This window comes from Oryctolagus cuniculus, chromosome 10, assembly GCF_051225735.1.
Source record: "Oryctolagus cuniculus isolate XC-2025 breed Fujian yellow rabbit chromosome 10, ASM5122573v1, whole genome shotgun sequence".
In the NCBI taxonomy this organism is placed as follows: domain Eukaryota; kingdom Metazoa; phylum Chordata; class Mammalia; order Lagomorpha; family Leporidae; genus Oryctolagus; species Oryctolagus cuniculus.
The window spans coordinates 31,084,557-31,098,589 of NC_142876.1; the positions used below are offsets into that span (position 1 = coordinate 31,084,557).

A 14,033-nucleotide genomic window follows, 5' to 3' on the forward strand; every position below is an offset into this window, starting at 1 on the left:
GTTAGCAGCTGCCTCAAGGCTCATCTCCTTCTTAAAGTGGGTGTCAGGGGTCCTGGTACCTTCTGGGGTCCGTGGCAGGTTGGCATTCATATCTGTGTTTATCCTTCCTGGGAACACAGTTTTGGCTATCGAATTGCTCCAGAAGCATAGTGAATTTTCCCCTGCCATCTGCCTCTTGGCAGCCCTTCCATTTCTGTGGATGCCTGACTCTCTTCCTGGAGTAGGTCTTCCTTTCTGCCTGGTATCTCACCCTCTTGACAGAACGGGACCCAGAGGGGCAGAGGAGCTATACTGACTCCTGGCCAGAAGTTAAGCATAGTCTCCCATGCCTTGAGGCAAAGCCTCACCCTTAGCAGCTACTGTTGGCAGTGCCCAAGCTGCTCTTAGATGGGCTTGGATAAGGATGTGGTCTCTTTGCTTGAGATGCTCACGGTCCAGTGGAGAGCACAGATTTCTATAATGCAGGATACCCACAAGAAGACAAGGGCATCAGGGATAATAGTGCCAAGGCCTCAAATCATGGCGCCCTGGGTTCAGAACCCATGCTGTGTGCCTCTGTAGCCTTGCGTCTTCGTGTACATGCATTCTACAGTTGGCATCTTATTGAAAACTCCTAGGAGCAGGGACGACTCCTGCCCCCACTTTGCACATGTGATGAAGGTCAAGGCAAACATCAGAGCACCTCCCACCCTCCTCTCTCCCTTGGTCCAGGGTTGCCAGCTCCCACTCCTCAACCCATTTGCTCTTGTCCTGTCAGCTCCTGTGTGTGGTGATGGTGCCTCTGAGAGCTGTTTTCTCCAGCACTAATAAACCCTGAGGAGGTTTCAAGAGACCCATTGGAAGTGGTAGCTGAGGCCCAAGGGCAGAACTGTGCACCCTCTCCCCACCTGCTCTCAGGTTGACAGCAGTTTTTGGGATGCAGGCTTCCTCCCATCAAGCCCAGTAGGGGCCCAGGTAGAACTGTTCTCTTTGGAGGCCCTGGGTCTGCCCTATCAGCTGCCTGGCTGGGTTCTCCTTGTTCTACAACCTTCTATCCCACGGAGGTGACAAAGAAAACTGTGAATCTTCTACTGAAATATAAGCCAAGGTCAGAGCCAACGTCAGGTCCAGCACTTACCCCACACCTGCCCTCTCTCACCCTCCTCTTCAGTTTTCTGCAAGCCACCCAAACCCCACTGGGTGCAAAACCCCTCCCTTGAGAGCATCACCTGCCCCCTCCCTTGGGCCTCCCCTCGCCTCCAGACTCTGGGGGTACAGTGCACACCATGCACTGCGGTACCGAGATTCTGTGACCAGGGTGTGTGTGTGCAGTCGCATGGGTGTGGAGGGTGTGGAGGGGACCTTTTCCACCTATTTCCTGGAGTCAGGCACGCTCCGGCAGAACCATGGCTGATGGGCTGGGTTGTAGCCTTTAGGAAAAGGCTGGAAGCTCAGAAACTCTGAATTTCATGGACTTCTGTTGCCCTGTTGGGTCTACTCCACTTGTCTTATCTGGTCTCCACCAAGCTCAGGTTGCTGGGATGGTAGCACTGGACTTCCAAACTCCCCGCTTGGTAGTTGCTCTTCCCGCTCACCTGCTGCTTTGACCTCTGGGCCTTAGGAGCTTGGTAAGACATTGGTCTTACATTGGTAAGACACAGGTGAGTGTGCAGAGCAGGGCTTGTGTGCAGGCACACCCACTTATGAAGACCAACAGCAGGGGTGGGTGGAAAGATCCCTCCTGGGAGCGGAGACCTGGGTTCCAGTCTCCCCTCTTGGCGGCTGTGTGACTTAGGGTGAGTCGCTCGTCTCTGCATCTCTTTCCTCATCTCACAAGAAGTTCAGACCGGATGGTCTCTAAGGTCCCTGTGGCAGTGGCTTCCTCTGCCGCTCCCCAAGCTAAGCGCCTCCTTGGGTCTCTTCCTGTCTCCCAGGGGCCTCCTACCCATTGACTGTACTTTGATGTTGTCCCTTTTGGCATGACGGTCTCAGGTGGCACACTGCAGGTACACAGGCTGAGGGCACAGGGCTACCCAGACATTCAGGGCACATCCCTGAGACTGGGGACTGGGTATCAGGCAGTGTGGAGGCTGGGGTGGGGGTGGGGCACCTAAGTGGGACAATTCCCGATAAGATGATGAAACCTTTCTGGGTAGATTTGGGATGACCCAGCATTGGGTCTTAAAGGAGTGTGTTCTGGGGGACCATACCTGGTCTGGAGGCATGAGCAGGACCTGTGCCAGGTAGGCCCTGCCTGGGCTTCTCTGCCAGCATGATGTCATTTCCTGCCTTCCAGCCAAGTAATTGCCGGCACCCACAGACCCTCCCACCTTGAAAATCATTGACATAATCACGTGGCTGAAATGAGTACGAGCTCTGGGGGAGCTCTGCCAACCTGGCCATGAGACAAGTCTCTGAAGCCAAGAGCTGCGTCCCAGCTGGCCTGGGGGCTGTTTACACCCCAGCACTGTCAGAGGCCCTGGCAAGACAGCTCATAAGTACTTCACATTCAGACCTTGTCCCCAGCATTCAGAGAGCCGAGCCTTGAGGTGGGGACAGCCCTCACTCTGGCTCCCAGCCGGGATCCACTCCCCGGACATCGTTAAGGACATTATTACTCTCCTTTGGAGGGTTAATAATGAATGTAGCTGCAGCCAGTTTTGTCTTGCGCTTCAAAGAGCCTGAGGGGTTGGTTGCTGGAGGGAAGACAGCCCAGGAGCAGAAGCAGTGGCCTGGATGGGTGAGCCGGGAGGGGCAGACCATGTTCTCATCTGGACCCTCGGTCTGGAGCAAATACATGGCATTGTTGTTTTTGTTGTTGCTCAAATAGCCAGCGAGACAGGCAGTGCTGGGGTTGAAATCCACCCAGAACCTGGGGAGGGCGAGGGTGGGGTTACTCTGCTCAGCACAGCCTCTGTCTCCACTCCTCTCCCAGGGTGTAATTTCATGACTGCCCACGCCGTGCTCCACAGTGATGGCCACATAGCTCCAGACCACGGAGGGCGTGGTGCCCAGGGTACACTGGAGGAGGGGCAGGATAGGGAAGGGAGTGGGGTTTGTGTGTGAGCGGCACATTGTGCTGACCCGCAGTGGAGGGTGGACCTGCCAGCAAACTGTGCAGCACAAAGCAAATGCCAATGAAAGTGGCCCACGTGATTGGTGCAGTTTGGAGAGTCTGCCAAAGGAGCCAGCAGCCCCCCACATTCTATTGGATGCTACCAGCGAATAAATAAATCACTCATTAAAAAGTACAGCTGTCGGCATAGAAAGCACACGGGCCTGTGCATCGTGAGCTCAGGTCCTGGCTTTGCCAGCCGAGAGCAACGAGACCTGGGGCAGATCTCAGTTCCTCTTCATCCTGGGTTTCTTCCTCTGTGGCACAGCTGGACTGGGAGGCCTCGAGGGTCCTTTCGGATCACTGAGCGGGGAGAGTCTGGGCTGGCCCTCATCCGCTGGGGAAAAGGAGACTGGTATTGGTGCCTCCCTTACGCTCCCCCTCCATCCTCCTGTTCGTCCCATTTTTTTTTTTTTAATTTTTTTGACAGGCAGAGTGGACAGTGAGAGAGAGAGAGAGACAGAGAGAAAGGTCTTCCTTTTTGCCGTTGGTTCACCCTCCAATGGCCGCCGCGGCCGGCGCACCGCGCTGATCCGAAGGCAGGAGCCAGGTGCTTCTCCTGGTCTCCCATGGGGTGCAGGGCCCAAGCACTTGGGCCATCCTCCACTGCCTTCCCGGGCCACAGCAGAGAGCTGGCCTGGAAGAGGGGCAACCGGAACAGAATCCGGCGCCCCGACCGGGACTAGAACCCGGTGTGCCGGTGCCGCTAGGTGGAGGATTAGCCTATTGAGCCGCGGCGCCGGCTTGTTCGTCCCATTTTTTGCACCGTGCCCTCCCCACCACATCCTCTGTGGGGTCACCAGCTCTGCCACTCTGCCAGCCACGCCAGCATAAGCAGATGCCATAAGCTCCGGGCCTCTATTTCTTCATCCATACAATGGGAATACCCTTCCCACCTCCTAAGGTAAACTGGGGCAGTGAGCAGGAAGGACTTATTGCAGCAGCAGGGATCACGAAGGGACTCAGTGAACGATGGGGAATCAGGGGCTGGTTCCTGTGGGTCAGCTCCTGAGGTTTTTCCTGCCTTCCCCCCCCACCCCCCCACCCCGACTTGTTCTGATTCTGAGATTCTTGCATCTTGGAGACAGTTGGAGATGGTGGGCAGATGCACTACACAGTCCTGCCCAGGCTCATGTCAGCAACTGGGGATAGGCCCCCGACCTTGACTGCACATGAAGCCTTCGGGGAGCCCCTGGCTTCCCAACCTCCTTTCCCCGGCTGCGCGTTAGCCAGGGCTCTTGAAGCTCTTCAGGCTGCGGGTGCTGCTTGGGAGTGGTCCTTGCTCTGGTTGCTGTGGGGGCAGTGCCAGGCCTGTGGATAGATGGGAGCAGGGTCGAGGGCCTCAGGGTGGGGAGGGCTGGGCCAGCCCCGCAGCGTTCTCCTCCTCTGAACTTCACGGCAGCTTCCCGCCCACGTTCCGCTCCCACGCGCCCGCCGTGCACGCAGTCGTCTCCGGAAAGAGTGGGAAGCAGGGAACCGCTCCCAAGGATGCCCCAGCGAAGCACATCAGAGACTTTCAGACCAAAAGGGACTTTAGTTCTTCTCTTCCAGTCCAGAGAGGAGAAAAGGGGAGCCCCGGAAATGAAGCCCCCTGTTCTTGGTCACGCAGTGTGACCATGGGGCAGGGGCAGAGCCAGGGCTCTGGGCTGGTGACGCTGGCTTGTGCGTCTCTGAGGTCTTTCCTGCTGTTAAGCTCAAGCCGCTGTCAGTGATTTGGCGGCTGTTTGGGATGGGGGGAGGGGCTTCTAGGCACCAGAGCCCAAGTGCAGGGTGAATACCTCAGGCTCTTCTGGAAGCTTAGAGGTTGGAGTGGGGACAGTCAGGGCAGTGCGTAATCACAGTGCAACCACATGGGAAGTTCTAAGTGGGGGGTGGCCAGTGGGAGTGCAGAGGAAGGGGAGACAGGAGGGCTTCATAGAGGAGGTGGTGCTCAAACGGAGACTTTTTGGGTGAGAAGGAAATTTCTAGGCTTTCGAAGAGAATGAGGGCCCTTGGGAAATGTTGGGCTCTGATGGCACAGGGTCCCATTCACACAGCTGGGAACCAGCCCGGCAGCTGACACCTGCTGGCACCCCTACCAGTCACATTCTTCTTCCAACCAGCAGCCAGCCCCTTTAGAGAAGGCACAGAGCCTTCACTCCTAACGTGGTTATTTTGGTATTTGAATAGGTGTGTAAAATAACCTTTAGGTTTTTTTGTTTGTTTGTTTTGTTTTGTTTTGTAGACATAGCACTTTCCCAGTCCCTTGTTTTCTGTGAAAATCTGAACTTGTCAGTCAGTCGCTGCCTTGACCCTGATCCAGCTGAGTGCCCTGTGCGGCACCAGTGCGTTCCCGCTGGAGCCTTCTCCCGAGTTCCAGGTGCGACCACGGGCAGCCCAGTGAGACTCAGAGGGTTTCTGCTTGCTGGCCTGGGGCTGGTGTCTTCTGGGGGCCCTGGTGTCCGTTCCCTCTCTTCCTCCACACAGTCCTCCACCCTCCCCTGAGCCTTAGAGCCACTCTGACCAGCTCAGGAGTGGTTGGTGCCAGGGCCAGCTTTAGGGTCTAATGGATTGGCAAGGTTCTCAGCAGTGTCGCCACAGCCACAGAGATGTGATCTGAAAGTGCTGGCTTTCGGCAACTTTGATCTTCAGTTCTCAGTCACAGGAAGAAAGCATGGCCACTGTTAAAAAGCAAAAAAAAAGGTACAAATAGGCACAAGAAGAATAAAACCTCTGTTGTCCTATCACCCAAAGATAACAGGCAGTTTTTATTTAGCATGCATCCAGTGTCAGCCATAATTTTCAACAAACTGTTTATCTCCCCATCTATTATTATGTTTCATATCTGTACATTCATTTAATTTTCAAAACAATTCCCATTTTACAGGTGAGAGAAACTGAGGCACAGCCTGGGAAAGTGGTGTCTGTATGTATGTATGTGCAGAGCCAGGAGCGAATGTGAGGCTTTGTGAGTCGCTGTGAGCATTGCCTTAGAGAACTCTGCTAACGTTTTGGCGAATGTTCTTCCTGGGGTGTGCGTGTGTGCGCGCACACGGGTATATGAATATATTGAACACCATATTGATTAAGATGGTATGATACTGAATTATACTCAATTTAGTAATTATGCTTTCTCATGGAGCGTATCTTAGAGCATCAGCTGATCTTCCAGCAGGGAGTTTAATTGGTCGCATAGTGTTCCATGAGTAGGAGAACGTCACACTTCCCCCAGGCAGTCCCCTGTTTTGGATACGTTTAGGCTGTCCTCAATATTTTGTTGTTATGAATAAATCTTTAAAAAGTATTCCACAAAAATATTCAGTTGTTATGAACAATGCTCTGAAAGCCACCCTTCTAGGGAATCAATGCGCATAGTTGCTTCCTTAGTATAAACTCCTTGCTGTGCACGGAGTCTGCTGCTGGCATGAAGACGTCCACCACCTGCCTGCCCTCCGGGAGGCCCGCGTGAGCTCAGGCGCCTCCCATGCCACACGAGGAGGGCTGGTTTGCCGGTGTTACGGGAAAATCAACTTTTCATTTTAAAAGACTTATTTATTCGTTTGAAAGGTAGATCGACAGATCTTTTCTCTGCCGATTCGCTCCCCAAATGGCCTCAGTGACTGGGGCTGGTTCAGGCCAAAGGCAGGAGCCTGGAGCTCCATCTTGGTCGCCCACATGGGTGCAGGGATCCGAGCACTTGGGCCACCTGTTGCTTCTTTCCCAGGCACATTTGCAGGGAGTTGGATTGGAAGTGGAACAGCCAGGACTCCTGCACTTCCAACATGGGAAACCATGTCACAAGCAGTGTTTAACCTGCTGCTCGACAGTGCTGGCCCTGGGGAGACAAACAGTGGAGTGCTGGAAAGAGAAGAAATGGAGCCAAGGCTACTGGGGCATGTGGTGGCCGGGACGGGTCTCGTGTAGAGCAGCAGTGGGAGAAAGGCCAGGGGCATGGGAAGAGCTCTGCAGGGCGTGGCCGTGAGCTGGTGAGAGCAGAGAGGAAGAAGAGCTCCGAGGAGTGGAAGGCTGTGAGCTCTGTTCTGGCTTCCACACCTGCTGGCGTCAGGCTCACATGCACAGCTCCCCCGGCAAGCGCAATAGCTGTGTGTTTATTTGAGGGTGCTGAAGGGGGTGGAGTGTCTTTTCTTATTGCTGCTCATGAGCAACTATTAATGACTCAGTGATTTCAACGTCGTTGCATAACCAAGCCTGGCTGAGGTCAATTCTTCAGCCTGTCTTTGAGCACATTAAGTGCCAAAGAATAGACTCGGGAGCCCTCAGCTGTGGCCTGGTGGGCTGGGAGGTGGGGCACTTCTGAGAGAGCCTGGGAGGTGGGCTAAAGCTGGCAGGGTGGGTGCAATCACAGGTAAGAGAGAGCCTTCCTATTCAGATCCCGTGAGTTCAGATCTAGGCCTCAGTCTTTCTTTGCTCTCTGTTTTTACGCAGCCATTATTTGAAGGGAGAGGGAGGACAAGAGTGAGTGAGTGAGCAAGTGAGGGTGAGCTGGTGCCCGCCCCCAAATGTTCACACTGGCCAGGAGCAAGAGATGCAGTCTGGATCTTTGATCTGGCAGGAACGAAACCCACAATGGCAGGAGCCATCGCTGCCACCTTGTACTAGCAAGAAGCTGGAGTCAGGAGCTGGAGCCAGGACAGGAACCCAGAGGCTCCGATGTTGATGTAGATACAGATGTGGGCCTGCTCCCACAGGCCTCACTCTTTCTAACTGGGTGAACTTGGTCGAGTTTCTTAACCTTCTGCTTCCTTTGCCTTGTCAGTACAATGGTGCCAGTAGCAGCCAAAGGGTCCGTTATTGTGAGGGTTAAATGAGGTGATGGTTGTGATCAGCACGTAGTAGGTCCACAGGAAGCTGATCGCTTTGACAAGTGCATGTGTCCACAAGGGCAGGAAGCCCCAGGATTGGAGGCCAGGGGAAGCCCAGGAGAGCCCGAGCAAGGAGGTGACTGGAGGGTGGTGGGACACACTGGAGGGGAGAGTGGGACAGCGAGAAGGGGTGACAACAAGAGACCAGGTGAGAGATGAGGGGCCTCTGGGCTGATGGAAGAAGAGGAAACCCTTTGGGGAGGGCGAAGGGAGGGAGAGCTCCAGACCTGGGTCTTGGGGAGAACTGGTCGGTCAGTGGCCATGACCCAGCTCCTGGCACGTGGCACTACCCACCTGCCCAACCTGGGGTTCTGTGCCCCCCCACCCCGTCTGCACACCTGCACAGGCTGGGTAGTGAGGGGTCTTGGCTGGCAGGGAGAGAACATTCTCTCGGGCCTCCCCCTCCCAGGGCACCCCCGGTTAGTCTCGCTCCCTCTCCATTTTCCTCTCCGCCTACGCAGCGCCTGTGACTTCTCACTTCCAGCATCTTGGCTCTCGGCAAGCGGAAGTGAGGGGCGGCAGGGTGTGAGCCACTGCGGATTTACTTGAAACCAGGCCCAGTCGTTTTCCCGCCCACTGGCACCCTTCACCTGCCCAGGTGCCTATGGCCGCCTTCCCTTTCAACGGGATCGCGGCGGGGCGAAAGGCAGAGGAAAGAAACTGCCGCTCGCTAAAAAAGCCTCCTGGAAGCTCGCATCTGTTGGGTGTGGGGCGGCCCCTTCCGGGGTGCAGTTAGGGGGCGTAGACTTGACTTCTGTCATCGGGAACACGGTGAGCAGCTCAGCCAGGCTGAGCTGTGCGCGGGGCACCAGGACCCGGGGGCCCGGCCCCCTCGTGGCTCTGCCTCCCCCACGGCCCAAGGCAGCTCCCTGGAGACGTGTTCCGTCGCTGCTGTGTGCTGCCTGTTCCAGACACAGCGCAGGGGAGGCTGCGGGGGCGGCTGGCGCACCAGGCCAGGCAGGCAGCTCGGGCCTGCCAGTGCCTGCCTCTTCTGCAAGCCCACGCAGGCAGCTTCCGGCTGGCCTGCAGGGGACAGATTTCCTGTTAAGAAAGGAGAGCAGCCTTGTGCCTCTGCTGTGGGGCCTGCCGAGGAAAAGCGGGCCAAGGCTTGGCATGTGTTCTTCTGTGCAGGGCGAGGTGGGCACAGACGACCCGCTGCTGTGGCCTGGAGACAGGCCACCTGTCCTTATAGGCTGCGGCTCATGTCACCGGCACAGGATTCCAGCTCTGTTCCTTTTGGCTTTGGAAAGGATCAGTTTAACCCCTGGTCTACATTTCTCACTCTATAATTGTTCAGATCAATGTTCAAATTAGTTTGACCTTTCTGAACTCGCACTGACCTTTAGAGGAAAGAAGCTACTGCCTGAAAGGTAGGGTTGCTGGGCTCAGATGTGCCGGTTGGGCACTGCGCAAGCACAACTGTGTAAGGAGACACTTTTCACATTAGAGAGGCTGTAGATTTGTGTATTTATTATGTCGCTTCTCCAACAGATGGCAGTGAAGTGTCTGGAGGAAGGGATCCTTTTATTCTAACTTTATTCTGTACACGAAGGTCCTGTACAGGCTAATGGTAGCTACAGGGCCGGAGAGAAAGCCGTTCTAGGGAGAACTTTATAACAGATAAGATGCCAAGTGGTTGAACCATAGGCCGGCTCTGGAGCTGGTATTGGCAATCCCTGTAAGCCACCAGTAAGCCCCAGGTCTTCCAGGCTTGTTCAGAAGAGGAGTGAAGTCTTTGCTGGTCCTCCTCGAACTTGACCTTCATCTCTGTCCATGTTCGCTCCTTGCTCGCTCTCAGCCAGGCTATGAGCTAAAGGCACAGAGCCCCAGGTGGCAGAGCTGCCGCCATCCTGTTTCCGCCTTTGGGAAGCCCTGGTGCAGGCCTCCTTCCCTGTCAGACTCCCAGGCTCAGGCTGGTCACCCAGCGGTGAGGGGACAAGGACAGCTGGCCCTTCCTGTCCACAATGGGCACAGGACAGCTTAGCTCGTAGCTCGGGTGTGCTGGTGTGAGCCTGCGGCCAGCAGCCCCCCAGCTTCCAGGTCACAGAGAGCCGAGCTGCCTGCAGTCCTTGCCCAGACACAGAACAGAGCCGGAGAGCACAGACCTGGGCCGGGGGTGGGGTGGGGCGGGCTGGACCCTGCCTGCCACCTGCTTTTGTGTTGAGCCTGAGCTAAGAGTGGTTTTTCCATCTTTTAAATGGTAGATAAGAAGTCAAGAGGGTAATAGCCATTGACGTATAAAAGTTGTATCAAATTCAGGGCCCATAAATAAAGCTTTATTGGAACACAGCCCCCTCCTGCCGTGTGTGACCCTGGTGCTGTGCTGTGACAGCAGAGACCAAGTGACCTGCAGGACCTCACGTAGTTTCTGGCTGGCATTTTACAGAAAACCTCTGCTGATCCCGGCTTCAGGCAGGGGGAGCCCATGGGAATCCTGGGGAGAGCCCTAGTGTTGAAGACAAGGGACCTGGCCTTGAGCCGCTCTTGCCTTGAGCAGCGGCTTGGGAAGCCTGCCCTCCGCGCCTCGTTTCCTTGTCTATGAGAATGTCAGTACCACCTCTGCTGTCGGTGTCACACGCCAGTGTGGGCCTGCAGGCCTCCAAGGCTGCACGTGTTTGTGGTTTGTGATCTGCAAGTGCCTACATGGTTGTTTTGCATCGTTTGTCTTAAAGATGTCATTTTTGTAGCTGACAGGTGGCCCTTGTCCTAGCCTGGGACCCCTCTTTCCATCCTTGCTCCTCATCTCTCTCCCTGTGTCCCTGGGATTTTCAGGGCTTTCTCCTTTCCCTCTGTTGCCAGGGTGGCAGCCCTGTTTCATCAATGGGCATCCGGCCCTTCTACTACTCACCAGACCTAAGCGGTGCCTTCAACATAGGAAGCTCCTACCAAACTCCAGTTGCAAGTTTGTGCTCAGTGAAATTCACAGGAAATTGGAGGGCTGCCCTGTGGGCATGTGGGAGGCAGGCTTAGTGCAAGGTGCTGACACTTTGCCTGCAGTGAAGGTACAAAGCCCTGCTTGATCCATCCGTGCTCTTGCACCAACACATGCAGAAATCACAAGTCAGGGCTGGCCCCAGGCCCTGGGCCTTGTTGCAGAAAACAGCAAGTGAGACAGCTTGGGGAATGTGGAAAAAGGAGGGAGGAAAGCGACATGGGAAACCTCTGTGTCCACGGACAGGGCCTTTGCGGACTGGTTTTGTCAGGTGTCCCTGTCCACCTGCTGCAGCTCTCGTCCCCTCCCCAGCGTGCTGCATGGTCCCTTAAGTCACAGGGATCCTGCTTTGCACCCAGCCAAACACGTGGTGACCCAGGGCCCCATCGTGCCGAACAAAGTCCACAGAAGTCAGGGGAGTGGTTCCCCTTGCATGCCGTCCACTTGCTGAGCCCTGGGGTTACATCCCTTGTCTGCCCCTGTGGGAATGGCCTGGAAGCTGCTCCCCACTCCAGCTCCGGTCTCGGGAGCCCTCGCCCTAGTTGTCTCATTTTGCTCGCCGCATTGCCTCTCTGCACTCTCCCAGGATGTGATGCTGGGTGCCCTGGCAGCCCTACTTGGGCTCTTGTTTCCCAGGAGTCATTTGTGCTGGCTCAGGGCCCCTCCCCTCCCTTCCAAGATGCTGCTTTTGTCTCTGGGCATCACAGCTCAGGCTGAGGGTGTCTTTTTGGGTCAAATGCCACAGAATCGCAGATTTACGAAAGAACCGAACGCCCCCGCTCTCTCACCTATGACATATTCTCTATGATGTCCCTGTCCACCTGTGTGCATGGCACGAGGTAGCTGCCCAGGTGTCTCTAGGATGGAAAATATGGCCCTGAAGGGCATCCCATTCCTTGGTTGGGTAGCCCTGGTTGAGTGTGTTTGTGTGTGTGTTGAAATCTCCCTCTGTAATTCAGCCCACCACTTCTAATTCTGTCCTTGAGAATGATTCAGAATGTTGGCTATTTCTTCCACAAATGCTTCCAGGCGTCCTCATCCTTTCCCTGCTCTGCTGTGTCCAAGTCCCCCGGAGTCCTGTGGCCCCCTTCTGAGTCACTGATGCTCAGTAGTGGCCTTCAGAGCCTCCCTGGCCCTAGCCCTAGCCCCGCCCTGCCCTAGTGGCCTCGCCAGCCAAGGGGCCCTGGGCCTTTCACCAGCCTGTGTGGAGTGAGCTCTGTGCTGGGGCAGGGGCAGTTTGTGAACCAACATGCATGTCTTCAGAGGGCCTGCCAGCCAGGGAGGGAAGAACCAGGCTCCCTGCTTGGAGAGATGACAAGAGCAAAGAATGAGCTGCCATGGCCAAGGCCTCCCTGGCCCTTACAAACCACGTGACTCAGGAGATCTAGGAAAGAACCTGGAGACGGGCCTGGTTCCTCACTTAACTGAGTGTGGCCCAAGTTTCAAGCCACTACCCTGGGCTTCCCTGGGTCTGGCCTCTTCAGAAGCTTCTGGTTCCGGCCATGGTCTCAAGGGTCTGACGCTGGAGCAGGTGGTGATCTGAGAGAGGCGTTCCAGCTGGAGTCTTCGTCAGGGACGGCATTGGAGGGTTTGGGTCTTCCTAGGTGAGCCTTGAGGAAAGAGGAGATATTGTTGTCTCTCATCCGATGTTCTCACCTGGTCAGAGACCAACTGCCAGGGCTGTGTGTGGAGTAGAAAGGGAAAAGAGAAGACAGAGTTGTCTCAATCCTTCGAATTGTTGGTATCCAAAGGAAAGCTGCAGGAGTCTTCTCCCCACAACCACACACACAAGCCCTGGCCTCTGCATCCACACAAAGGGCAGGCAGTGGGGGAGACATGAGTGAAGTCTCATCATGTTGTCAAGGCCATGGCTAAGGCTGAAGTGTTTGGGGATTACAGAAATTTGATTTCTGTACAACAGATGGAACAAAGATACAGGAAAGAGTTATAGGTCTTTTAAAGAAGTAGAAGTTATACCTGGGGGCTGGCATTGTGGCTCAGTGAGTTAAGCTGCTGCCTGTAGTGCTGGCATCCCATATGGGTGCTGGTTTGAGTCCCGTCTGCTCCACTTCTGATCCAGCTCCATGCTAAAGTGCCTGGGAAAGCAGTGGAAGATGGCCAAGCGCTTGGCTCCTGAATCCATCTGGGAGACCTGTAAGAAGCCCCTGGTTCTGGGCATTGGCCTGGTCCAGCCCTGGCCATTGCGACCATTTGGGGAGTGAGCTAGTGGATGGACGATCTCTTTGTCTCTGTCTCTCTTTCTCTCTAACTCTGCCTTTAAAATAAATAAATCCTTGGGCGCCAGATTCTAGTCCCGATTGCTTCTCTTCCAGTCCAGCTCTCTGCTGTGGCCTGGGAGGGCAGTGGAGGATGGCCCAGGTGTTTGGGCCCCTGCACCTGCATGGGAGACCAGGAGGAAGTACCCGGCTCCTGGCTTCAGATTGGCGCAGCACCAGCCACGGCGGCCGTTTGGAGAATGACCCAATGGAAGGAAGACCTTTCTCTCTGTCTCTCTCTCACTGTCCATAACTCTACCTCTCAAATAAATGAATAATAAATAAATAAATCTTAAAAAGAAGTAACCCCTAAGCATGCCTTTGCTGGCCATTATTGGTGTCTCTTGTCTTTCCTTGGTTGTGGCCTGGACAGTTTACCTGTAAGTTTGGTTTTCTTCTGCAGAATTCAGTTTCCCCAGTGAACTTCTGCACTGTGATGCAGTGTTAAGAATGGCACAGAGGAGGCAGAGGAGCTGCAGGGCGCCCAGCGAGAGGCGTGCAGTGGTTCAGGGGAGACAGGCTGTGGGCTGTGCTAAGCTCCAGGGCCGCTTAGCAAAGACAGTTTGGAGTGACTTGTTTCTCGCTGTTATTGACAGCAATGACAGCCCACGTGTTGCTGGGGAGAAGGCGAGTCGTGTGATAGCTACTTTGGGGTGGGGCCTCTGTTTTCTCTTTAGCATCCTTATGAGCTAAGGCCTTCTGTGTCCTTTCTAGGTAACAAATATGAAGTCAAGGTGTACACTGGCGATGTCATAGGTGCGGGGACAGATGCTGATGTCTACATCAATATCTTTGGAGAGTATGGAGACACAGGTAAAGGGTTTGGATCCTTTTCTCGCAAGCCGCGGTTCCTCACAATCCTGGCAGAG

The 14,033-nt window shown here is 55.1% G+C and overlaps 1 protein-coding gene across 2 annotated transcripts in view; it reads left to right on the plus strand.

Annotated features, from left to right (window-relative positions):
• Positions 1–14,033, plus strand: part of LOXHD1 (lipoxygenase homology PLAT domains 1) — a 175,383-nt gene that overhangs the window by 22,147 nt on the left and 139,203 nt on the right. For both annotated transcript variants that reach the window (XM_051851250.3, XM_070050246.2), the window contains exon 5: positions 13,879–13,977. In XM_051851250.3, the coding sequence (XP_051707210.3) occupies positions 13,879–13,977 (99 nt within the window). The remainder of the gene's footprint in view (positions 1–13,878; positions 13,978–14,033) is intronic.